The sequence below is a fragment of the Lepidochelys kempii genome, chromosome 20 (genome assembly GCF_965140265.1).
Source record: "Lepidochelys kempii isolate rLepKem1 chromosome 20, rLepKem1.hap2, whole genome shotgun sequence".
In the NCBI taxonomy this organism is placed as follows: domain Eukaryota; kingdom Metazoa; phylum Chordata; order Testudines; family Cheloniidae; genus Lepidochelys; species Lepidochelys kempii.
The window spans coordinates 19,659,807-19,687,423 of NC_133275.1; the positions used below are offsets into that span (position 1 = coordinate 19,659,807).

General features: G+C 48.4%; 1 protein-coding gene across 1 annotated transcript in view; it reads right to left on the reverse strand.

Moving 5' to 3' along the window:
* Positions 1-3,710: 3,710 nt before the first annotated feature.
* Positions 3,711-27,617, reverse strand: part of CBX5 (chromobox 5) — a 60,886-nt gene continuing 36,979 nt past the window's right edge. Inside the window, 3 exon segments of the mRNA XM_073319461.1 lie at positions 3,711-13,126; positions 22,278-22,375; positions 26,699-26,885. Coding sequence (XP_073175562.1) covers positions 12,976-13,126; positions 22,278-22,375; positions 26,699-26,885 — 436 coding nt within the window. The 3' untranslated portion in view covers positions 3,711-12,975.

Sequence of the window (27,617 nt, forward strand, 5' to 3'; positions counted from 1 at the left end):
CCAGTTCCCACCCCATGGCCTGCTGCCCCCTCCAATGCCCTGGCTCCACTTCCCAGTCTCCCCCCGTCCTCCAAACAGCCCCACAAAGAAACCACAGAGCTGAACTCCGACAGCCTTCCATGTTCTGCCAGCCACCCTCACGGCCCCATCGTCCCCCTGGCACCAGCCACAGCACTGCCGGCCCCACAGCAAGGCAGGGGAGCAGCACGCAGACCTGTCTGAGCCCACAGGCAAGTCCTCGCCAAAGCCACTGCAGCCAGGGCCCACATGCCCACAGACACGCTCAGGTGTGCAGGCTGGTGCTCCAGGTTGGACTCCCAGATTCTCTCCCCAGCTCTGAGGGAGGAATGAGGTCAGGACTCCTGGGTCCCTCTGCAGACTAAGCAAGCCATTTAGTGTCCGTGCTTGGGCAGGGGCCTGAGGGTCAGAGGTGCTGGGACCTGCAACCCATGAAGTTTGGGTGCTGGGAGCAATCAGGCCACACCCTCCCAAACTGGGCAGCCCCAGCAGAGGCCACTTGTGAAAGCTGCAGCTTGTCCCCCGTGTGGCTCCATTCACTCCCCTGCAGCAGAGCCAACGTGAACTTGCCTTTGCAAAGCCCTGAGTGCCGCCAGCACAGCATGCTCCTAGCTCCGCCATTGACCCGCTGGGCACAGCAGGAAGAAAAGAACCCAGGAATCCTGGCTCCCAGCCCCCGCTGCTCTAACCACTAGAGTCCACTCCATGCTCTACACTAGGACTGGAACCCAGGAGGCCGGCCAGCCAGATGCCCCGAGGCAGGAAGTGTTGCATCAGATTTAGCACCCGTGGGACTGAGCCTGCGTTGGGGGGGGGGGTGGTGTGTGTCACATGGCTGCAGCCCCCTCTAGGGAACATGCCACCCCGAAGAATTGAAGCTTGCAGTGTAATCACCCTTTCAGGTTGCCCAGGGAACCACCCATCTGCAACCCCATGGGACTGACTGCCTGAGTCTACACTGCAAACTGGCATTGGCCAATAACTCCACCTCCGCAAGAGGCAGCGGGAGAAGCCCTACACAGGGAGTTAGTTGGTGTAACTGCTTCGCTTGGGGGAGTGGATTTTTCACAACCCTAAGCGATCTAGTTACATCAAACTGTGTAGCACAGACCTGGCTGCTGCATTGACACTGGAATTTAGTGACACCACTGACATTTTGAAGCATTAACTCCCACTGCTGACCATCTAGCAGTCACACCAGCCGGCTGTGCCGGGATTGTGGGGCCAGCATGGGCACAGGAGGGTGACTTGTCCATAGGCCCCTCTTGTGGGAGGAGCCTAAGGGAGAGGTGAAAGGAATCTCCATGGGAAGCCCCCAACGCAGGAGAGAGATCAGGTCAGAAGGGGACACGGCAAAGGAAAGGGACAGTCCTGCCCAAGGGCAGGGCTGAGGCACATGAGGGGGGGCCAGGTGTGTGGGAGATCACCCCATAACTGCCTGCCCCTTATATCCCCACAGGACATTAGTCGGTGGGGCTGAGAAACAGCAGCTTCCACCAGCCTTGACTTCACCGCAGGTGTAAGCGGGGGAATAGTCACGCTCTTGGGGGGAACTTTCCTGGCTTCTGCACTACCCCGGTGAAGTGGGCTAGCAAAAGGATCTGAGTCCTCACTCCCACACTTCCTTCACCCAGTGGCCTTCCTGCCCTTGAGGACTCCCCTTCCACTCTCCTGTCTAGCAGAGTCCTCGTAACCCCAACAAGGCTGGGCGCAGGATTCCTGGGGGGCTCGACCCCCAACCCTGCTATGGTCACCTAGGACAGGGGCTAGGGTGTCCCCACTCCGGGGTACTCCCTCTGCACCGGGCACTCCTCTGACCCACTGACCATTACATACAAGTTAAAGCAGGTTATTTAATCAACAATTAATTTTAAAAAATAAGGAAAACTGGGAAAGGTTAAAGGAAACACATCAGCCCGCTCTGTGGCAGGGAACATCACAAACAGTGTCTCTGGAACGTCAGGGCAGTTCACAGTCTGGTCCTTGTAAGTCCCAGGCCTCCTGCTCAGGCCCTGGCTGTGCTGCAGGGATGCTGTGGGTTGGACACTCGCTCTGGTGGTGGCCACACGCTCTCAGGCTTTAAGTGGTAGGACCCTTCTCCCCAGTGTCGCCCCCGCCCTGTCGGGGTTACGATCCAAGCCTGGCCTGCAGAGCCTCTTGGCTGAGGCGTCTCCCCGTGCTGGGCCCGCTGCCCAGGGTCCCTCTCGGTCTCCCCAGCTGCTCACCGCACCCGGCTCCGGACTGCTCCAGCCCCAGCTCCACCACTCCGTCTCAGCACTGCTGCTGCTGCTCTGCCTCCAGCTCCCTGGGCTGCTTCTCTGGCCCCTCTGGCTCTGGTTGCTGCAGCTCTGCTCCCAGGACAGGTCTGCTCTGCAGGCTGCTTCTGCGACTCTGCTCCCAGCACTGACCTGCTTCCCGGGCTGCTTTTCGGGCCCCTCTGGCTCTGGTTGCTGCAGCTCTGCTCCCAGGGCATGTCTGCTCTCTCTGGGCGGTGCCTCTGGCTTTGGGGCTGCAGCTCTGCTCCCAGGAAAGGGTCTGTTCTCTCTGGGCTGCTTTTCTGGCCCCTCTGGATCTGGCCCAGCTCTGCTCCCCAGCTCAGCTTGGGCCCCTGCTTTCTCCTTAGCTCAGCCCCACTCTGTCTGACCCAGGCAAATACAGCTCACACAGAGGACGGGACCTCCCTGGCCCCCCGATTAGCCTGCCTGCCCAGTCATTCAGGCTGACCTGGAGCATTCACCTCTCCCCATTGTTCCTGGGGGCTGTCAGTCTCAGGGTCCTGATTCCCCATCGACCCTTCCCCCTTTTTAGTACTGGGAGCTAGCAACTAAAACACCCCCACTGAATGTTAGTAAGGTGGCAACACTCCCCTTACACAGGGAAGAATTTCCTGCTCCGACTGTGCCTGAAAGGACGTTGGTTAAATCGGCGTAGCTTCCATGGCTCTATGACAGGGGTGGGCAAACTTTGGGGTGCAAAACTCTATGTAGGGCTGGGTAGGGAAGGCTGTGCCTCCCCAAACAGTATGGCCCCTGCCCCCTATTTGCCCCCTCCCACTTCCGCCCCCTGACTGCCCCCCTCAGAACCTCCCACCCATCCAACACCCACCCCCCCCGCTCCTTGTCCCCTGACCACCCCTTCCCAGGACCCGCCCCCCCGTTCCCTGTCCCCTGACCGCCCCACCACAGAACCTCCACCCCATCCAACCGCCCCCTGTTCCCTGTCTGCCCCCTGGGACCTCCTGGCTCTTATTCAACCCCCCAGCCCCCTTACCATGCCACTCAGAGCAGCATGTCCGGAGCCACACCGCCCAGCCGGAGCCAGACACGCTGCCGCGCTGTCCTGCATAACCGGGCAGCCCTGCCGCCCAGAGCGCTGCCCGCGCAGCGGTGTGGCTACGGGGGAAGGAGGACAGGAGGGGAGGGGCCAGGGGCTAGCCTCCTGGGCCAGGAGCTTAGGGGCCGGGCAGGACAGACCCATGGGCTGGATGTGGCCCGCGGGCCGTAGTTTGCCCACCTCTGCTCTAGGGTGCTTTGCACCAGCTTAGAATCTGGCCTGATGTGTCTGTTTCGCCCACATGACTGAGTGATGCACCAAGAGCAGGGTGTGCGTGTTGGGGGTGTCTATGCAGGACAATTATATCCACACACACAGAGACAAGAGCAAGGGAGGAAAAACCACACAGGATACTGTACTGAAAAGTAACCATTTATTAGAACCAATACAAGAGTATGAAAGAGTGCGAAGGGACAGGGGGCCTTTGTAACATGTCAGTCTCATGATGGGAAAAAAATCCCTAGTTTAAAAACATCACTATTTAAAAAAAGCATAACATACATTAGCGGAGAGACGGGCTACGCTACTGAACATCACACGGGAGAGGGGAGAGCCGTGAGCCACACGCCAGCTCAGACAGACACTTTGCGCCACACAGTAGCGCCTGGCTAAGGTCTGGAGGACAGAGTCCCACTCTTCCCTAGCAAGTCAGTTCTAACAGAGAGATGGGTTTGAATGCTGCCCACGGCCCCCACACCAACAGTGCTGTGCCACCTACTGCCTAGGCAACACAATGGTGACACAGCAAGGAAACACACACCTGGCACGTGGCGGGAGCAGCCATGGGTTCTTCTCAAGTCTCTTCCAATCGTGCTTCATCTTGCAGCCCTTACTCACACCAAGCAGCGATTGGGATGGCTGGCAGGAGAGGAGGTTGGGCCCATAGATTAAAAGTAACACTGTCAAAATAATTTAGGACTAAAATGTGTCAGACCTTGAAATGATCCAGCCTGCTGAGCAATGACTTCTGAACTCTCCAGGGGAAGAGTCTCATTTTGTCAGAGATGTACTTTTTTTAAAAAAGGGGTTCACCCCCTGTTCAGGGGAGGGGGATCAAAAATGTGGGAGCTGAACCCCTAAAAGCTCAGATTGGCTAGGAAGGAAAGATGCCCCCAAATGGAATGGCAGGACCTAGCCCCCTGGAATACTAGAAACTGACAAGTAGAAAGTAGCCCTGTATTTTGCAGATTCACCCTTATAGGAGCATGGACTCTACATTTGTTCAAAAGGAGGCATGTATGCTACAAAACAATTGCGCTAGGAGACTCAACACTAGGCTGAACTAAGGCTCTGTCTTGCCTCTACATGTGGGATCAGAGCAAGTTTTAATCATTAGCAAATCATGCCTCACCAACAGACTTTTAATCAGGGGGAGACCAATTTATAAGAGGAGGAAGACAATCATCATGTTCCAGCTTAGAGAAGGCTCAGCTGTGATCCCAGATAAAATTAGAACATCTGTGACAAAAATTCATGTGTTTAATTAAAATGTAATTAATTTCCCCACTTCACTTGCAAGTTACCAGTCCTTGCAAGTGGCAATCTCCATGGAACAGACAGAGAGGACAGACTGGAACTAGACTCTCTAAAAGTTAATAGTTGTTTAAAAGCAGGGCGGATCCAACCTTTAGCACAAAAGACTTGAAATCGTTGGCAATTGGCTTTGAGAACTGACTCGGCCTAAAAAGTGTCCACACAGAAGTGCTCAGTATATAAAAGAAAGATTTTTAAAAAAACACACTAGTTACAAAGTTGGCCAGAGACCACGCCCATATCTCAGAATGATCGCTCCCCAGATCCCTTCTATTTAACAACAACAAAAGAAATTTGACAAAAAATTAGCGTTCTGCTTTGCCATAAAAAAAACCCACCAACACCACCAGGAACAGCAACTTGACAGAGGGAGGAGATTGGCCAAGGGGATCGTTTCCCACAAAGGAGAGTGTGGATACGCGTCGGAGGACTGCCCAGTGCAGTAGGGCTGGGGAGCTTTGAGTTGGCACAGGGAGTTCTAGCTGCCTTGACTGCACTGGGTTACAGCCACTTACAAGGGATTAAAATAAAGAGCAAGAGAGGTCAGAAAAGCATTTTACCCAACCACAGCCCTGGATTCTGGGTGTTCCTCCTTGGGAGAGTTGGAGATAGAGTCCCCCTCAAAATGGCATTTTTAAACAGGTGCAACAGCTGTGGCCTGTCCCACAGCTTTATTGAAAATTAGCCCTGCACGACCAGTGTTTGATTGTGGGTCTTGTTCAGTGACAACTGCACGTCAGGAGACCAGGAGCCTCAACCTAGGTCTTGGCAGATACGGAAGAGTGACTTCCATCTGCAGTGCAGCTTCCTTATTGTGATGTGGGCATCCCGCACCCCCAGCCATTCCTTTGGGCGGGTTCTCACTCAGAGGCTCGCTCCTTTGCCTTTGGTCAGGTTTGTCTGAGCAGTGTGAGGGGGGAGGGGGGGCAGATTTAGGATCCAAGATTAAATGGTTTTCAGTTCCCCTTCTGCGTGCCACATGTAAGCCCCGTCCCAGTCGGAGCCGACCCCGCTTTGTGTTTGAAAATTACCCTGGTCCCCCCACCACTACAAACCAAGCGTTGAAATGGCAGCTGGCTGGGGAAATCGCTTTGACCTCCCTAGCTAGCATCAGACTTCAACTTGAAAACTATGGTGCAACAAGAGGATCCCAATCCTGGTGTCCATCCCCCCCACCCCCAAACGTAGTACACACAGGGGGGAATCAGACCGCATGTGACAACGGGAGGCATGCAGTACGTACTGCATTCTCGGGGCTTCCCTCAGTCTGGCTTTAGCCTTTCTCAATTTATTTTGCAGAACCAGTGTGAACACTTGTGTTGACAATTATCTCAGGTTGGCTTACGCCAATTCTTAACAAGCTAAATAAGTGCAGCATCCACACAGCCTTTCACACTCGTTTAATTAGGTTAGTTTCAAACCGCGCCATTATGGGCAGCTTGTTCACAGACACTAAGCTGTTTTCTTGAGCGAGGGACAATTTGAGAGGGCTGTTTGCAATAAATGGGGCCAAGGAAAAGGGTTGAGTTTTGGTTCCCAATAGATGCCACAAGGAAAACGTCTCCTCTTTCAGATGGTACATGCCATTCCAGGAACTTAGTTTGGCACTTAACCTCCTGCCCCGAACACCCTGTAAGAAGAGGATTAGGACCAGGGTACTGCTCATAGCTAGACATGCAGGCTGGGACACAAAATAAGCAATGCCCGGAGAGCTTTTCAGTCTAGCATTAAGTATTTGGTTTCGGCCACAAACACCGAAAACCTCCCACGACCTACTCAGAGTTTGCTAAGGGGTTTCTGACATCACTTCTTTACCCACCCCCTTCCTCCCATGCCAGCTGCTTCATCTACTTTTTGAGCAACACTGATACCGGAAATTAGCAAAACAAAATCTAGCCAGAAGGGAAGGTGGCTGGCCAGCTGCAGAGAAGCTTCCTCTCTGCAATAGGAAAAACAGCAGGACTGAGCATTCAAGAGCAGTTACAAGGGAGCGACTGGGGAGGGATCTGGGGCAGACTCAATAGGCAGAGATCTGCCTGGCGCACGAGCTTGCAGGGAGGTCCAGGACAGCCCTATTGACAGGAGATGACACTACATACTATGCTGCCTGAGGCTGCAACCAACACAATCTATTACTCTGTCTAGAAGCCACTTCGAATGCTGAAGCAACTTAAGAACCATTTTGCATCTCCCAAAGGGGCATAATTCAGGCTGGAAGGGAGAAGACATAACAGCTACCCTCAAGACTGACTGCTGAAACAGCACCTGACATACCAATCCTGCTGAGCCATGTGGCTCTAATCTGATTCATATCAGGCTTTTTATCCAGAGCCATTTTACTGCTTCTATTAGAACATGCAGCACAGCTAAAATGAGAGTCCAATAGGCTCATGGGGAGTATTTGCAACCAGCTCTGGTCACAACCAGTGTTCCCTCTAATTTTTTCCACACATGTGCAGAATGAATTTTATGTGCATCAATATGTAAGTGATGCTGTACCATATTGGTGCACATAACAAAATTCATGTGGTGGGGATGGGGCTGAGGGGTTCAGAGTGTGGGAGGGGGCTCAGGGCTAGGGCAGAGAGTTTAGAGTGTGCGGTCTCCAGCTAGGGGTGTGGGCTCTGGGGTGGGGCCAGAGATGAGGGGTTTGGGGTGTAAGGACTCCGGCTGGGGGTGTGGGCTGGGGATGAGGGGTTTGGGGTGCAGGCTGCCTCAGGGCTATGCAGGGAGAGAAGGTTTTGTTCAATATCTTCATTAACAATCTGGAGGATGGCATGGATTGCACCCTCAGCAAGTTTGCAGATGACACTAAAACTGGGAGGAGAGGTAGATACGCTGGCCGGTAAGGATAGGATACAGAGGAACCTAGACAAATTAGAGGATTATGCCAAAAGAAATCTGATGAGGTTCAACAAGGGGCTCTTAGGATGGAAGAATCCCATGCACCGCTACAGACTAGGGACTGAGTGGCTAGGCAGCAGTTCTGCAGAAAAGGACCTGGGGTGACAGTGGACGAGAAGCTGGATATGAGTCAGTGTGCCTTTGTTGCCAAGAAGGCTAACGGCATTTTGGGCTGTATAAGTAAGAGCATTGCCAGCAGATCGAGGGAAGTGATCATTCCCCTCTATCTGGCATTGGTGAAGCCTCATCTGCAGTACTGTGTCCAGTTTTGGCCTCACACTACAAGAAGGATGTGGAAAAATGGGAAAGAGTCCAGCGAAGGGCAACAAAAAGGATTAGGGGGCTGGAGCACATGAGTTATGAAGAGAGGCTGAGGGAATTGGGGTTATTTAGTCTGCAGAAGAGAAGAATGAGGCGGGATTTGATAGCTGCTTTCAACGACCTGAAAGGGGGTTCCAAAGAGGATGGATCTAGACTGTTCTCAGTGGTGGCAGATGACAGAACAAGGAGTAATGGTCTCAAGTTGCAGTGGGGGAGGTTTAGGCTGGGTACTAGGAAAAACTTTTTCACTAGGAGGGTGGTGAAGCACTGGAATGGATTACCTAGGGAGGTGGTGGAATCTCTTTCCTTAGGAATTTTTAAGGTCAGGCTTGAGAAAGCCCTGGCTGGGATGATTTAGCTGGGGATTGGTCCTGCTTTGAGCAGGGGATTGGACGAGATGACCTCCTGAGGTCCCTTCTAAGCCTGATATTCTATGATTCCATTAACTCCCCCCAGCTCTCTCCCCCCACAGCAGCACCTGGGCTGCGGGGGAGAGGCGCCTTTCCCCACCGCAGCAGCTCCGGGGCTGGGGCCACGGTATAAGCACCTCTTCCCTGTCCACAGCAGGTCCTTCCACAGTCCGGGCCGCCAGCGATGGTCCGCCGATGCGGGCTTCCCATCCCCCACCAGCGGCCCGGAGGAGCAGCAGTGGCTGTGGGCTCCTTTCTGCCTCCTGCCCCGTCACTGCTGGTGACGGAAGGCGGGGACGGAGAGAGAAGTCCTGGGATAGCAGGCGAGGCCCCTACTTAGCATGAGTCGGGTGCCATTATAAACCTGGTACTGTCTGGGCCGGGCTGGGTCGGGGCTAGGAGAGAGGCATCTCTCCCCACCACAGCCCCGAGTGTCTGTGCGATGCTTAATAGGCTGCTGAGCAGCCACGCAGCTTAGAGGGAACTTAGGTCACAACACAATCAATGGTGGATTTCGCTTAGATTTGCTTCCAGAGAGCAAAGAGTTAAAGAGAGACAGTCTGTGCGGGAAGAAGGGGCCGGTCTCCTGTTAACAGTGCCTGTCCTCTGCGTGCTGCTCCATGTTCTATAGCATTTCACACTAGCTCAGAGATCGCCAGCAGGCTTATCCACTCCCACACACTTATCCACTCCCATCTGCAGACGACACGGAGGCACAGAAAGAGCATTAATCCATCTTTATTTGCAACTCCTGCAGTGGTTCTCAACCTTTCCAGACTACTGTACCCCTTTCAAGGGTCTGCTTTCAGCCCCGGGAGGCGGGACTCATGCTTTGGCTTCAGCATGTATCTGTTTCGCAGCTCTCCTGCTTGCCACCCCCCTAATGACGGCCCTGCACTTGCAATCCCCCATAACCCATCCTGTCAGACCCAGGCTGAGAAACACTGATACAGTATATAGGGCAGTATAAACAAATGATTGTCTGTATGAAATTTTAGTTTGTACTGACTTTGTACTGACGTGTACCCCTAATTGAGAAGCACTGCTGTACAGCAGCTGCCTTGCTCCCTCCGAGTTTGGTGCAAAGGGCTGTAGGAGGTTGGGGGCTGCGGGGAGAGGAAGAGGAAAACAGAGCTGGCAAAGATCAAGACTCCAGCAAATCACGGGAAGGCTAGCTGACTCCCTTCAGAGAAAAGAAATCCATGCAGAGGCAGGGATAAAGCAACAGCAACAAGTCTGCCTGCTGGAACGGCTGGAGAGGAAGGGGAAGAACAAGGAGCATGTGATGCTGGGAGAATGGGGGCCAGAAGAAGAAGTGGAAGCCACAGGTTGATATGCCAGCAGCTTTTTCTATACCTGAGCTAATACCTGAAAGCAGCGCACCAAGTGGTATAGACTGCAGCCAGGCTATGCTCTTGCATCCCGCCCTGTAAAAGCTTCTTTCGATATCCCCGCCTCCCCCCACATTACAGGTGGGGAAGCCCCTAAACTAATGCAGTTGGAAGGTAGCCAGCTGTTGCCATTACCTATTGTACCAACTACATCCTACAGCAATTCACATACGAGCATCAATGTTTGATAACATGCTACACAGCAAGGAGCCCATGCTACCCAGCTCAGATCCAAATACAGATGCGTCAGGCTTAGCCCTAAACCTACGCAAATCCTAACCAAGTGAGAATGACGGGAATCCCCAAACTCCTCCCAAAGCGTCATCACCACATGCCCTGGCTCTGGGAGCGCTCTCTGACTAGCCCAAGGTCACTCAAAAGCAAATTAAAAAATGTCATAACCCCATAAACACACACTCAATCTCTGTGGGTTGCGCTAGTGCCAGAGGTACCCGTGCAAGCCCCACGGTTATTGGAACAAGAGGCTGTGAGACCACAGGCGCTTCATGATGAGCAAAGGCAGTTACAGAGATGCCAGGAACGCTGCTAAGCGGAAGCCTTGGAAGGGTGCCAGGGCCAGGAGCACTTCCCAGCACATATGAAAAAGTGTGCAGCATTAGGAACATCAGCATTTCTACTCTGTGTGCTGGCAGCTGCAGCTTGGCTGGCCTGTTTGGCAGTGTGGCTCAGAAGGCAGATTTTTTAAATTTCAACATCAGCCAGGACAACGCAACTAGAAATACTGACCCTGCCAATGGGAACTTTCAAAAGTAAATGATGTATTGAGTATGCTGCTCTAAGCAATGGCCATGCTAACCCTTTGCCTGCACACACCTCCAAAAGGCACAGAAGACGATGGCAGGTGCGTCAGTGAAGTGGAAATACTGCTTAGTGATATGTGCTCAACTAGAAGTTGTGTTAGAGACAGAGTGAAATCCTGGCCCCACAGAAGTCAATGGCATTGATTTCCAGGGTGCCTGGATTTCCCCCACAGCATCTGAACTGCTTGCAAGCAGAATTCATCCAACAGTATGAACATTATACTGAAAGGGCTTGTGCCCAGAAGAGAGACAGACAGACACAAAGGCTGAGAACAAACTGCGTCACGTGCTCTAGAAAAGCAGAACAAGCAAACTTCTCTGTGCCCACAACAAAGACTAAGCAGAGTCCAAGAGCCAGGAAGGGAGTCAGCACTGATAAAACTCCCTCTGTACCCAGTCTACAGATATGCCCCAATGCCATTCAAGATTTCAAAGCTCACTATAAAGGGAGAGAATCAGGGTAGCAAAGGGGTGGGAATGACGGAAGATAAACAAGAACAGGACCAGGCCTTTGGACTGAGGAAAGTCAGGATGCAACAATGATATTTTCATTTGAGAGAATAAACCCACAACCCCTTTCCAATTCATCCACCTGCAGGTCCCCACTTTATGCAATAAGCCTTTCCAAGCCACAGTGAAGGTCACAGAACCAACTCTCTCTCATTCTTGCAGAAGCTTTGCACACGGAACGAGCCAACCAGAAACCAGTGTCGATACCGCAATACCATAATTTTATTACTTCTAGTCATAAAGGAGGACTCTGTTTGCAACATTAGGAGCGGGGAGCTTAAGACATCCATCAGTTCCTGCGGGCAAGGAGACCGCCACAGGCAAGAGAGCCCAAGTCCAGCTAAACTACACAGGATGTAGGATCAGCATGAAGAGTGAACATGATGCTGGAAAGCAAAAGAGGGCTGTGCCGAGATGCTAAGGAGCAGACCCTGCAACCAGCCCTAGGTCAGGTCTCCACTCTGGCCTCACCATACTCAGGTAGGGAAAGAAAAAGGAACCCCTGAGAGCAGTGCCTAATGCTGCAACGGCTCAGTTCTGCACCACCTTACTGTGCTGCCAGCTCTCTTGGGCAGCAGAGCGACTGTCCCAGATACCCATGCCTTGCAAAACGAGCATTCATCCCCCTGGGAAACAGCAATGCCCTCTCTGCTCCACTGGCACGTCCTAGAGCCTAGGGCATATTTTCCAGGGAGAAGTGCTGTGCATACCAGACCGGATCAGCTATCCACGTTTCCAAGGCAGAGCTCATGGGGGAGGGAAGGAGAGATCCTCAAGGGGGAAGCCACTTTGGTAACACAATGCTTGTGGCCTTTGAAGCAACAGCCAATGACAGAAATAGATCAGGTGCCTTGGCACAAAGCCAGGCCACCTGATATGCTCACACTATGGAAATACACAGCCCAAATGAGAAACGAATATATACATACATACTGTATAAGATCATACAAAAGCAGTGGCAGGCCTCCACCTGCGCCCGACAGGGGATACACAATCGCATTTAAAGTTAAGAAGGCTCTGCTTTTCCTATCTCCCACATATTAGACTCCTCCTGGAGGAAGGGGACTCGCTCTGCATCTGGGAACCAATACTAATGCAGGCTGGGCTTGCAAAGAGAACACTAGCCTGGAAACTATCCTAGGCACGAGACAGGCTGGAAGGCATCACAACCCAGGACAATTGGTGTCCCCCAGGATGGAGTCCAGATGCATAGTCCCAACAAGACTTTGCCAGTTATGTAACAACACACAAGCCAGCATACAAAGGCCACATTGACCATCTCAGGATGTTGCCCTGTGTTGCATTAGCAGGAGGGATTTCCCAAATGCAGACAGCTCCTATTGCTTTTCCAGCCAACAGCCATTTGTGCACCTGGACAGGATAACTCCACTTAGTTCTGTTTAGGAAGAGCATCGCTGCTATTCTCAGCATTTAAAGCGGCAAAAAGGGATGGAACCAAAGGGAACCAACAACTCTGTAAACCCCTGGAGGCTTTAAGAGGATGTGAGAAGTCAAAACTGTTTTCTGGAGGGTGGGGGGAAGAGAGAGGAGACACAGCACATAAATGTTGTGGGTTTCACTAGAGATGAAGCTGAACATGAAGCAAACCATTTATGTTATGACTGAACCAATAACAAGGTTTCTCCTGGGAGCACAGTAATAAGCACATTTCAATGGATGTGGTCGGGTCGGGTGGATGTGTATGTACAGCTAAGGATGGCCCAGGATGGCACTTTAGCTTTTCGCTGCTTCTCTCTCTTTGTTTTCCGTGTCCTCTGGATACGCGTGCCAGGTCAGTCTCTCCTCATAAAACGCTATCACAATCTGCGGGCATTTCACGTTGGCTTCCTTTGCTAGGACCAGGTCTGCTTCATCTGTGTCTTTCCTGAAGATTCAAAGAGAGTATTACTAGGTTCCTTGTTAGCTCTGGGCTCCCACTGGCCAGCTTTCAACATTACCTTAGAACCTCCGAGTTACGAACACCTTGGGAATGGAGGTTGTTCATAACTCTGAAATGTTCATAATTCTCAACAAAACATTATAATTGTTCTTTCAAAAGTTGACAAGTAAACATTGACTTAATACAGCTTTGAAATTTTACTACGCAGAAGAAAAATGCTTGATTTAACCATGTTGATTTAAATGAAACAAGCACAGAAACAGTTTCCTTATCTTGTCAAATATTTTTTTTAAACTTTCCTTTTATATTTTTAGTATAACACAGTACTGTACGCTGTTTGCTTTTATTTTCTGTCTCTACTGCTGCCTGATTGTGTGCTTCCGGTTCCAAAGGAGGTGTGCAGTTGACTAGTCAGTTTGTAACTCTGGTGTTCGTAACTCTGAGGTTCTACTGTAATAGGACTATAAAACTCTGCTGTGAGGAACAGCGTGAATATGCACACACACACACACACACGCAGAGATACATCCCTCCTTCACAGGATGTGTGTCTGTCTCTTTATGTATATACATAGCTCTTCTCACACAACCCCTGAGCACTTCCCAGCCATTAATGGGTGTGATCTCCACAGCTCCCTTGCAAGGAAGGGAAGCATCGTACCCATTTCACAGATGGGAACCTGTAGGGCAGACACACTAAGTGACTTGCCCAAGGACACAAAGGGAGTCTGGGAGTAACTGAACCCAGGTCTCCTAAATTCCTGTCCACTAGATTATCCTTCTCACTCAGTGTGCAGATTAGTTTTGGACAGTGCCTTGAAAGCACATAGCACTGTGAATGCGGCTCACAGAAACAACTTTAGTCAGATGTCAATGCTAGACTATTAAGCAGCTTCGGTTTCTATGGAACGCTTTCCATTCCCAAAATCACTTTAGCATGTGACTAAACACTGACCACCCCAACTACCATTGGTGTTAGCGAGTTATAGCATTCCTTAGGAACTCTCCACAGACCTTCACTAGCTTGGGGACCAATACAGTGCCCTTTCAATTTCTTGTTTTGTGCAGCACAAGCAATAGTCTCTGGGGTGGAACAGCCAACACAACGATACCCATATACGTAAGGCAAGAAATGTCCTGTTAAACTGTACGTTCACCATAAAAGAAGAAGTTACTCACTTTGTCCAGTAACAATGACTCTTTGAGATGTGTGTCCCTATGGGTGCTCCACTGTAGGTGTGCTTGTGTCCCTGCACTGCTGATCAGAGAACTTTGGTAGCAGTGTCTACTGGGCCCACGCGTGCTGTTTCTCCTCATGCTGAGCCATGAGGCTAATCAACGTGCACGGGCTAAGCCCCCTCAGTTCCTTCTCTTCCGCGGTCATTGACAAGAACTCTGAAGTAGAGGGGAGGAGGGTGGGTCATTACTGCACAGATGAGTAACTTCTTCTTCAAGTAGTGTCCCTATGGGCGTTCCACTGTAGGTGACTCTCGAGCAGTACCCGTTCTGGAGGGCTGGAACTTCAGAGTCAGGTCAGTTACAGATGACAGTATTATGGAGCTGAAGATGGCATTGGAGGCAGAGTCCCCAGTGATCGCATAACGTTCTGCGAAAGTGTGGACTGACGCCCATGTGACATTATCTGATTAGAGTATAATAATGCAAATCATTGTTGCTACCACTGTTATATAATTGCAACAAATCTTATACAAAAAGTGTAATGAATGGCCAGAAAGAGTTAAGCAGCTCACAGGCTAAATGACCCAGAGCCAACCTTTAGAGACATGTACAGAAGTATGCGAATGGTAATTAGGGCCATTCCATGGTGGTTAGGCTAGAAATTTGAAATGCAAACCTATACAGTTAGAAATCAGAGGTGATACTAATTGTATGTGTGTACTCATATCGTTAGATGTTAGCTATGTAAACAGACAGTTCAAAGGGAAATACTAACATTTAAATGAACCATAATCACTGTATTCATCTCTCTTTGAAATGTATAGCAAATCACCTGAGAATGGTGGAAAACCGGCAACCGCCTCATGATAATCTGTGTAGCTAATTACCGGTGATGCTTAGGAAATAGGTCAACTTCAAAAGCTCCATAATTGCCTATTGTTTGCCTAAGGACTCCGAGTTGCCAAAAACGACCTGGAACTGTATAAAAACCCTTTGGATCCTGATCCTTTTTATCTCAGATGTGCTTAATGCTTCATGAAGGGGAAGTTTAAGCCATAAGGCTGAGATCTCCAGTCCTAATCTGGATCACCCTGAATATGAACATTGGACTATAACCTATGGACTAATTCTGAAAGAACTCTTTGCAACTACAAAACTCACTATCTATACTATGAATCTGATCTCACAACTGTACTCATGTCTGTACGTAGATTGATCTTTTAACCAATACTCACTCTTTTCTTTTTTAATAAATTTTAGTTTAGTTAATAAGAATTGGCTGTAAGCGCATAATTCGGTAAGATCTGAAATATTCATTAACCTGGGAGGTAATGTGTCCTATCATTTGGGATTGGTAGAACCTTTTAATATGATGAATAAGATCCTCATCATATTTCACTTGGGTGTCTCGGTGGAGGCCTGAGGCTGGGTTGCTTTAAGTGAACTGTGTTGTTGGCTTCTGGGTAACCAGTGAGGTATTATAGAAGCTGTTTTGTGCTGGCTTGGTAAATCTAAGTACTGGAATATCCACCAGCTTCGGGGACTGTCTGCCCCATTCTTTGCAGTTCACCCTAACTGAGTAACTTCATCGTGGCTCCCCAGGACTCCAGTCACAGCCCATGTCACACTTCTATAGATCTCGGAGATAGGAACATTCTTGAAAAAGGCGATATATGAGGAGATCAACCTTGTGGAGTGTGTAAGAGTAGTATCTGGAGGGGTCATACTGCGAACTTGGTAACATTGTCTGATGCAGTTCGAGACCCACTTGGAGAGTCGTGGGATGATACTGGTGAGCCCCTGGATCTGTCCACAATGGAAAGGAAAAGCTTGGGGAACTTTCTGAAAGCTTTCATCCTGCCCAGGCAGAAGGCTAGGGCTCTCCTGCCATTTGGAGTGTGTAATTTAGCTTCCCTGTTGTCTTGGTGAGGCTTGGGATAGAAGGTTGAAAGATGAATCAACCTTAAGTTATCTTCAGAATGAATTTTGGATGCAGCCTGAGCGTAACCATGTCCTAAAAGGATACCATTGAAGGGGGGGATGTGCCAGCAGAGCCACTATTTCGCCTATTCTCCCGGCTGAGGTAATTGCTATCAAGAAGGCCGTTGTCACTGACAGGTATGTAAGCGAACAGGTGGCCATGGGTTCGAAGGGAGGCCTAGTCAGTCCCTAGTCATATTTAAGTCCCATGTGGGAGTAGGAAGTTGAGGTTGTGGGAAAAGGTTCATTGTACCCTTGAGGATCCTTTGGTGGTTGGGTGTGACAACACTGAGCACCCCTCTACTGGATAGTGGAAGGCTGTTGGCGCTGCTAGGTGGACTCAGAGAGAGCTCAGAGACAGCCCCAATATTTTTAGGGCCAGAACATAGTCTAAGATGTGTGGAGTAGTCACGGATGTTGGGGAGATTTGTTGTGAAGTATACCAAATCCGAAACCTGGACCATTTTTGGATTTAAGTACCTCGTGTTGAGGACTTTCTACTGTGTAATAATACCTCTTGCACATCGTTCAAACAGGAGCTTTCTAGGTGTTTGAACCAAGGATCCATGCCTTAAGGCAGAGAACCCCCAAGCCAGCATGTAGGTCCTGGGAGAGGAGGTACGGAGTGCAGGGAGAGGGATCGTCAGGCACGTTATGCACTGTGACAGTTAAGGGACCACGGTGTGTCTCAGCCAAGTAGGAGCGACCAGACTGATGTGTGCTCCATTTCTTTTTATTTTCAGCAGAACCTTCAATAGTAGGGGAAAAGAAGGAAAGACATAAAGAAGGTCCCCATCCCAGGGGAGGAGGAGGAGAGCATCACCTTGGGAGTGTTGTCTTATCCCTGCTCTAGAGCAGTAGCATGTACATTTCTTGTACAGGTTTAAGTGGCAAACAAGACTGTGGTCGGTGTTCCCAGCGACCAAATAGACTGAAGTACTACTGGGTTTAGCTCTCACTTGTGGTCATGTGGGTGTGACATTACACCCATATTCTTCATAGAAATATTGTTGTGATATGAATATAGCATAACTAAGATATATGTTTTATGCCTCACATGACCCATCTTGCATCATTGAAAAGGTTATGATCTACTGAATGTGTTTATCCAATTTGCATACATGTATAATTTCTGTATCTGAAGTTAGGAATATTGACTATGTAACAATTACAACTGTGTGTACATGAGGGGGAACACCCACCAGACAGTAAGCAATCAGCCTGAATGAGCCATTTAAGGACAATAGAACTTTAAAGATATTAATCTCCCACCTTTCTGAGGAGCTTCCTGGGATGTTGCTTTGACACTGCAGGGTCATCTGATGAGGTCACCTGATATGGAGTACCACCGTGGACACTGCTGGTATTTTTCCAGTGGAAACAAAAGATTCCCGCCTTATGTAAATTCTATTTATGGCTGGGAAGTAATGCTATCAGGACTCTTCTCCATTGCCTCCCTATCCAAGAAGGAAGATTGCTAAAAACACCTGAAGGGAAAGGCTGAGACAGGGGTCCAGTCTAAAGAAATAACTGGAACCCTAAGCTACAGAAACTCTGCAACCTACCTAAAACAACATTTTGGGTGAAAAATTACATTTTGTAGCCTGTTTGAGTGTGTTAAGTTTAGTTTGCATGTTTTGTTTTATTTGCTCAGTAATCTGCTTTGTTCTGTTTTCTATCCCTTATAAACCTTTTGTAGTTAATAAAGGTATTTCTTGTCTATTTCAAAACCCAGTTTGTGCAGATCTTTCTATTCAGTACAAGACATTATTATTTTGGGTTTATATCCCAAAGGAGGTGTGCATGTGAGTGCTGGCCATCCTCCTAGCTACGTCCTCCCACATAGAGCTGATTTCAGTCCGTCTCTGCAGCAGGTTATGGCCTTACCTATGTGTGTGCTGGAGAAGGCTTGAGAGCCTAGCACAGCAAGAACAGGGTGAGGAAACCCAGGCTGGTGGAAAGGGCAGGCTCAGTGAGACCCCAGCACATCAGGTAGCACCCCAAAAGGGAGGTCCAACCTGTCACAGTGGGAATTTGCAACTAAGACTGTCCACTATTGAGTTTTATGTGCCCAGGAGGTAGGCTGCTGCCAGTGTGACATTGCGGGAGTTCCACAGTCTCATTGCCTCCATGCAGAGGGAGGGTGACCAGGCTTCCCCTTGTCAATTTATGTAGTACATGCAGGCTACATTGTCTGTTAGGACTCGTCTGTGGTCCTTTTTTCAGCAGGAGGAAGTGGGCGCAGGCATTCCTGACTGCTCTTAGTTTGAGGAGGTTGATGTGAAGGGATATCTTTGTGAGTGACCATTTGCCTTGTGTCGTAAGGCTGGTGGAAAGGGCAGGCTCAATGAGACCCCAGCACATCAGGTGGCAACGTGCACCACCCTATGAGCAATGTGTTGGTGGTGAAAAGCAACACACTGTGGAGATGGACCTGGCCGCAGTGTCAGTTGTGTCAAATGCAGATGATAGTGCTGTCTTTGCTTCTAGCTGTCCCTTCTGAACGATGACCTTAAATTGGTCACAATGTGACTTGGGCAGCTATTCAATAAAATCATTCAGTTTTGAATAGTTTACGTAGTTGTATTTCACCATGAGGGCGATTCAATTGGAGCGTGGCCAAGAAGTACTCCTTCCTCCCAAAAAGATCCAAACGCTTCCAGTCCATCATAGGGAGTGGACCTCATTTGGTGTTGACAGCCATGGGAGTTAACAGTATCCACCACAATGGAGTTGAGTGGAGGGTGGGAAAAGAGGAATTCGGTCTCCCTTGCTAGGACATCTTGCTAGGTCCTGGAAGAGGAAAAATTGTATGCCAGAAACAGCAGGGGAGGCATAACGGCATCATCCGGGGAAGAGGAGGAAATGGTCCTCAGGGTCACTTCTTCATCAATGCCACCCTCCTATTCCTCCACAATTTCTTCCAGTGGTTCTGAGGCCTAGGACATCGCGGCCGAAGGGGTGTAACTCATGGGTTCTCGAGTGGGGCTAGAGGTTCAAAAGGCATGGTGGTGATATGCAGGCCAATGGTCCCAGTATGGCCACTGGGGTGGTGGCATAGACATCAGTGGTGGTGCTCATGGATTGCCATATCAAGGTGGTGGTGGTGGGGCCATTTGAGGGTATCCTTGAGGGCTCTTCTGATATTGGGCACCACAAGGAGCCTGTGAGGAGTATTGAGATGTCATCTCCTCAGCTTCACTGTCCGAGCCCTCACTGGAGGGCGGGGGAGCATGGCAGGACAGCGGGGAAGACTCCTGTGCCGAACGAAAACTCTGTGTGGCGGTACCGGCACTAAAGAGGAGACCATCACAGCATGTCTGTTACAGAGGTCCCTGAAATGTCGGAATTCAGCAGTGCCAGGGGGGACGGGACAGGGATGGGATCTAGGCAGTACCAGTCACTCTGGTGCTGGATGAAGCATCAAGTACGGTACCAATGCAGGATCGCGTACCAGTAATGCCTTCCTGGAGGAGAGCTTACTCCTGTGTTTGTTCCTCGGTGCCACTGACTCAGCGCCCATGCCCATCGGGTCCAAAGGCTTATCAACGGTACCTGCCACTGAGGACTTCCATGAGCCATAGGAACAGGACTGAAAAGGTCTCGGTGCCAGCAGTACTGAGGATACTGAGTTTGCCAGAGAATGTTTACAGCTATCTCGGTGCTCACTGTGGGGACTTCTCGCTCTCTTTTTTGATGATTTGTGAGAAGCAGCTTTTTTCTTTGACCCACAGTCTTTAAGTGTTAAGGGTTGTCGAGAAGACTCACATCTGCCAGGTGACTTGTGGTGCAGGTCTGGAGAGGGTCGGAGAGCTGACTCCATGAAGATAACCTGCCTGAGCTCTCTATTCTTAGAGGACGGGGGCCTGAGTTGCTGGCAAAGACCACACTTTTGTTGGATGTATCCTTCCCCAAGGCAGCAAATACATCGGGAGTGCTTGTCTGCGATAGGGACAGCCACTTTACAAGAGAGGGACTTCTTGAAGCCCGGTGAGCTGAGCACACCCCATTGGGGGAAGGGAGAGACAGTTCATGTGAAGTTCTCCGATCGGCAGCACAGGGACGCAAGCACACCTACAGTGGAGCACCCGCCGGGACGCTACTTGAAGAAGAACTGAATAGTGGAGCAACAGCTGCCCCAGCGCTACCATCAAGTAAAACTGCCAGATAAATTCAATTCATGTACTGGATTATAGGAAACTTCATTTCCTGCTCCCCACGATCACCTTCCACCCCAATCAATGTAATGCTGTCCACTTTGGTAATGTTAAGAACAACATTAGTTTAGTATCCACTGCTCACCAGGGAGCTCTCTCTCCCTGCCTCTCTCATCTACCAAGATTTTGCCATCTTCATCTTGTGGGATCACTTGCAGTTTCCCCCTCTGTTCCATAAACATAGTCCATTTATATAGGATACTTTTATGCACACCTTCTTCCCGAAGTATCACCATTCCTACACCGGGTGTAATCTGTGCTGTGCAACTGAGGTGGCAGGAGGAGACCTGTCAATCACCATATCAGGGGCTGGCTCTACCTTCAGGAACACAACCCAGTGAGAAGGTATCCAAACCTGAAAGCCCACTTAATTATTAACTTCCCCAATTAAATCCATCTGCAGAACACAGCAGTGTAACTCTTCTACTGATCTGACCCAAAATGTAGAAGGGTAACGGTGAATTAGGACAAGACTGAACAGTCAAAGTGCAGATGTTCTCCCCCCAGTGCAGAAATGGCAGCAGCAAAACCCCCTGGCTGAGATCAGAGTGAATGTTTTAGAGGCAAAATTTTTGTTTTCCATTTGTAAAGACAATATCCCAGGACCAGAGAGGCCTCTGCAGATGTTGCCTTCACTCCTTGTTTGCAGCATCTGGCAAAAGCCTGCAAGATGACCAAGTTGCTGCCTTACACATTTCTTCATACAGCACGTGAATTTACAATGTAGAAGTGTGCTCACTCTTAATAAGCTTTTATCATTACACTCCTCTAATACAACATCTTTAGCCACCTGGTAATGTATGCGTAAGGTGCTTTTTCACCTTTAACTAGCGAGTACAGAACAAAGAGAACTGTTGGATTTCTATATGCACAAGAGCTTACCAGAAGATAGGCTCAACTAACAGCTGTAAGAGCAACACCCAGTGTGCGTCACTTTGTCCTTATAATGTTTAGATTTGGTGCATATTGCGGGCAGAGGACCCTGAGACCTGTGGGAAGTACAAGACTCTGCCTGCTGATGTGAGGGAATTGAGTGAATCTGCTTCTGTCCTGCTGGGCTTCAGAAAAGCCAAAGCAGAGCCAGGGCTCACTCTGTGCTGGACTCTGGGCCAACGAGGGCAGGTGCCACGAGCCAGGGAACTCTTTACGGCAGGGCTGGGAACTGGAGCAGGCAGGCAAAACAAAGCTGCAGCCTTCTCCTGCCTAGCAAAGCTGCAGGATTGTTGTGCCTGAAGCTCCCAGCTCTTTGTCTTTGCAGAGGGTGGGGGAGGGGCCACTAGCTGCCTGCTACATTGGCCCAGCAAGATGCCAATCCAGCTGAAAAAAGCAAAGGAACCAAGAAAGCCAAATGGGAATCTCTTTCAAAGGATTTCCTGTGCACTATCACTGGGTGGGTGGGGGGGTCAGGAGGAGCAGAGTTGGAAACTGCCTAGTTGCTGGTTCCAGCAGGAAGCTTGAACTTGATTGTGTTCTGGGACAGGGGAGCGAGCCAGCCCCCGAACCAGTGAACACCAGGTCAGTGGCACAGCAGAGGTAAAACCTAAGATAGGAGGGGCAAGCCTGAATGAGAGAGAATGAAGCCACACAAAAGAAAGTGGAGCTACCTAGCTGCCCTAGTCCTGTTTACTACAGTGGCTCACTTGGGACCATTCCTTCCCTGGGTGTGTTAGACGAGAGCACAGACCAGAAAACCATCCAAGCTACTAATCTGAAAGGGAGGCCGGGGGAGGGGGGGGGAGATGACGATACTCCGGGACTTACCATTTCATTAAGAACATTAAATCTCCACAGGAGTCTGTGGCACCGATGATCTTTTCTGGCTCTAATCCTCTTTCAAAGCCCCTGGCAATATCGTTGCTCTGGCAAGGATAGAATGGGTTGAAAAAAAAAATTATAATGATTTATATTATCTTTGGCTGTTTCTTTACATCCTGACAATTTAGAATGAAGCAGACTTAAAAGGGCACTGGCAACCCTCTGACATGTAGAAATATGGTGAGGTTATAAAAAGACGGCTAGACTCCTTAACTTCTCCAAGTCATTGTTTGGAATCTACAATTCATGAGTCAATAATAATGAACACGGAGAGAGGGGAAAACAAGGAAATCCCTAAAGCCAAGCCCCTATTTTAGGGCAATCAGTTTAAATTAACAGCTGGTGAGAGGTCCTGGATTGATAACAGACATCCCCAAAGATCAAAGTCTGCTCTCCCCAGAAGAGGTATAGCTCTGGCTACAGGGATGCTAGCTTCTCGAGCCTACCACCAACTCCAAAGGAAGAGGAGAGTTTGATTCTGTCCATGAGGTCTCTGGGCTGAGGCCACCAACAATGGGACAATTTGTACATTTTTACTAACAGTCTGAGATGGGGCTTGTGAGCGCGTGAGGGAGGCAGGGGTGATGCAGCTCCTCGCACATACCATCTGATGGCTGTTAGGTGGCCTGACAGCTTTCAGTCACCACAGGCCATAGTGTCTGGGGCGAAGGTTCTCTCTTTCATTGCAGGAGCACATGTTATTCTCAGATACACATGTTTGCTGCTTGCCATGCTGTACAACAGATACTGCTATGCAGATCAAGAGGCAAACAAAGAGGCAGCCAGTTTGGCTTTGGATGCACTAAAAACATTTGCCAAATGAAGAAACGCTTAGAGGGTAATGAGAGAATACAGACCCAAGCAAAATCTGGCTACTTCACTAGTGACTAGGAGACCCACTGGGAATGCACCAATTTCAGTAAACGAATAAAATACAAAAAAAATCTAAGCTACTGCATCACAATTTGCACTGCAACAGGTGTTTAGTTTTTATATTAGAAATAGGTCTAAACCAAAAGGACGGACCTGAACACTGTCCAACTTTAGAAGAGTGTGGGTCTGGAGGAGAACTTCATGGCTGGAACTCATCACTATCTTCAGCTGCAATACTACAGCGTTGGGGCTAAATTTTCGAAGGAGCTCAGCACCCAAACAACTGCCTTTGAGAACAATGGGAGCTGGGCGCATTTGAAAGTCTCTCCACTTCATTTAGGTGCCTACACAGCAGCTAAGCACATTCAAAAATATATGTTTGACCCCAAACAGGGGTACTCAGCGCTTTCTAAAAATCTAACCCTAAACATTCTGTGGTATATTTGGTTATGACAGCTCAGCTACTAGATCTAGCTGAGATGTGGAGGGTAGAGGAGCATTTTAGGGGTAAACAAAGATGTGTACCTCAAGGATGTTTTACTGCAGGTGCCACACAAGAGATCACATGGTGTAAGGGGCACAGCTTAACAAACAAATCATATTTCTGTTTGAAATAGTGGCCCTATTATTGTGACATGCAATAACTGAGATTACCATCACTGAAAGATTAGAGGGGGGAAATTTCCCAAGAGTATATTTTGTGCATTTCACAACACTTTGTGTATCATCAGTTTCACTGTTTCTCCTATAAATTACCCAGCTTCCCCTTTTGTCTTTACACAAGAAAGGAGAGGAAAAAAACATTTTTTAGAAAGTGTGACTAAACCACAGAAATTGACAGGGGACTTGGGGACAGGTACATTATCTCAAACTACTTTCAATTCTTTTTTTTAAAAATTATCTAGATTTCAAAACAATGTCCCTTGTAACAATGATTAAGAAATATCTGCTATTCCTTTTTTGCCCCCAGAAGATGTATGCAAGTCTCCAGCCTTTTAATGTTCGATCATGGACTATCATGGCTGAGGTAACACAGCAGGGGAGACTCCAGCTTCAGATACATGGCAATTGCCATGAAAAGTACTGGTGGATGCAAGCATGGCATGGATTTTTAAGACCCATACCAGTGTGTGTTGATATTTGCATCATCTCTTTGGGAAACTGTGCCAAGCTAGAACATTGGAATCAGAAGACAAGATGCTTCAGCTAAGCTGTAGAAATCAAACTGCTCATTGTACTGGTGGAAAGCTTTAGTTCCAAAACTTTAAATAGGATACATAATGGGTTATAAAACTGTAATCCCTACACACTAAGGGTAACCTTCTGGATATGAAATATATGACCTTATTACCCCTTATCATTTCATTACTGGCAGACAGTAGCAATATGGGTTTGAATCTCCAATGACTTAGCCATAACTTTGTACAGACACAGCTGTAAAGGGCAGGGCATTTCTTCAAATAAGGTTGTAAAAAAAGCAACGAGAAGACAGTTCTGCAGGAGAGTTTCTTCAGGAAAGGAAAATCTGAGACATAAAATACTGCTCAACGGTTCCTCATTTATGTAAGATTCCATATATTAGTCTTTTCCACAAAGATGGGCTTTAATAACCCATCTTCTCACGTTTTGTGCATTGGACTGCACATCTGGGAAACCTCTTTTTTTTTTTTTAAAAAGGGAGTCAACATTTTTATTTTATACTTCAGCCAACAAGGCCCCCTTGCCCTCATCATAATTGAGTATCAAGGTGCTTGCAGTGACAGTAATTTAACCAACAGGCATCATTACCTCCAGCAACCTGTCTGGATTTCCTACATTTTCAAAGCCACGTCTGGGGATTTATTTTCAATGCCCCATTGGCTTTTAATGGTGGTTAAAAGTCTATGCAGCACTTTGAAACAGAGAGCTCCTGTTCTAAGAGAAAGCACCATGTTTCTGCCGCTCTGTTGTATTCCTTGATTTCCTTTCCTCTCTTGACCATGAAAGGTCCACCCACTACCTCCGTAGTCTAGGTAAGTAGGGCTACATGATACTCCCTCTATAGCTGCTTGACCTTCCCCAGTTTCCCTGGGAATTACTGTCCATCGGCCTATACTGTAGTTCTGGCCTCCAGAGTTTGAAAATTAAATGGCTGGGTTTCATTAAATATTTGCTAACAGATTAGAAAGGCCTGTCAGTCTTTTGTGATCTTCACAGCTGTGAATAGTGCTTTGTCTCAACGAGGCTAAGGCCATGACCTCCATAAAAGTTACTCTGGTTTCCCAGGTCTACTTTAAAGGTACAAGGTTCTGGAGTGATATCTAGGCCATATTGAAATCAATGGGAGTTTTGCCACTGATTGCAAGGAGGCCAGGATTTCACCTCTGACCTTTGAAGCCCTTACTAGCTAGGCCCATCTTGGAAAATGTATTTCATGGCAGCTATTGGCTGGTGCAGATGACCGAGTCCATGGCCAAACACTCAGGAGCCAGAGCTGTCACAGTGGAGATCTGTACAACATCCAGCTGTGGGTGTCAGGAGGAGACCATGTCTTGTCAACTGCACAAAGAGATGCATCTTTCAGGAGATGCTGCAACAACTCTCCAAAGAGAAGAGCAGAAGTGCCCAGCCACATTCCAGTGGGAGGCAGTAATCAATAACGAAAGCAAGGGAAGGGCAGAGGAGATGGGTCCTACTTTGCACAGAAGTTGCTTGGAATCCTAACTATGCCAGACCTTCTAGATATTCAAATGCATTTGGGCTCAAGATAGTTAATGTAGCCTCTTAGTCACTGCACATAGTACAATATAAATACGAATTTTAAATTGAAATTACAACAAACAGATAGAAATGTAAAAAAAACCCCACAATGAACTTTTCCCTAAAATCTGCTCCTAGATATGACAGTGAATGAATGCTTGAGAAACACTTAAGGGCAGCGAGAGCAGGCATTTTACTGCTGCATCCTCCCTAGAGCCCCAAATGACTGTTGCAGACTGAGACATACAGGAAAGCCTCTTGCTTTAGGCATGTATTGTTTTAAGGCAAGATCTACTTTAAAATACTTATGTCAAGCTTAAATCAGCATTTAAAGTCTCTTTCTTCAGTCAAACAATAAGCTGTATTTCTTGTGTCCTAGCCTACTGTAGTTTGCTCCTTGTTTGTTTATTAATCTTTATTATATTTAAGACCCTAATTATTTTTAGTGATTCAATTTTTTGGAGTCAGCGGCAGCATTTAGTTCATCCTATTCTAGGGCAGCTTTCCTGAAAGTTGTACAAAGCTGGCAGACTGAAGCACAGCCAAACTGAGGTGTTGCTCTATGCCAGTTTGCCTAACAGAATACACCCTCTTGACTCTTTCGTTTTTATAATTCTCTCATGTAATTTTTAGGAGGTTGCGGGTAGGAGATGGTTTCCACCAGCACAGATCAATATATTCTGTGCAGAACAGGGCTTGCTGCTTTGCTAGAAACTTGTGGCGGAATGGGGTGAAGGAAAATCCTGCAAGCTCACCTCCCTCTTCTTTTTGGTTTTGATGTCCTCGGCACTGTTGGAGAGGCTGGATTTCCTCTTTGTGCTTTCGGATTTTTCTCTTGATTTGTTGTTCTCACCCTCCTTCATTTTTTTATATTTTTTCATAAACTCACAAATCAGCTCGGGGCAGTCCAGATTCTTCTCGGGTTCCCAAGTATTGTGTTCCCTGCCATGGAAAAGATGGGCAACAACAATCAAAACAGAGGTGGAGAAGTTTTAATGCTGCCATCCAAAGATCATAGATATTGACCTACTCTAAGGCAAAGTTAGTTAGTTGTTAGCAAGCGTTTTAAGCTGAGTTCCCCATTTCCTTTGGGAGCCCAGACACCTGCAGTATCAATACTTTAGATACCCTTGCACTTCATGAACACAGATTGCCGTGTTGCTAAGTGACTCATAAGGTGAAGATTTCAAAATGAAGCATAATCTCAGACTAACAGGAGACAGAGAATGCATTTGATTATTCTAGAATCACCTGGAAGTCTGCAGAGCTCTTCACTGCAGTGATAATGGAGGTCATTATCTTAAGTGAAGACGTATGGATAAACCAGGTTTGACTAAACAAGGTTCTACCAGATTTTCTATGCAAATACATACTTCCCAATCCCTCCCCCCAGAACCTTCCTTTCTGATCATCTGTGTTAAATGTTCTGCCCCCGCCCGCAGTATAAAGCAGTGTGCATCCATTTAAACAACCCATGCCAAGATAAAAACCTTGCACATTTTCAGTCATGGCTGTGTTTCACGGTAGACTACTAGATTCCCCAATGGTCTGGCCAAAAGCCATGAAAAACACACAGGACACACAACCTGCAAAAAGTTTCCCCATTGGGGCAGATTAAGAGGAAGTTAAAGGGGAGATTTTTTTAAAAAGGCACTTGAAGTATCCCTCTTCTAA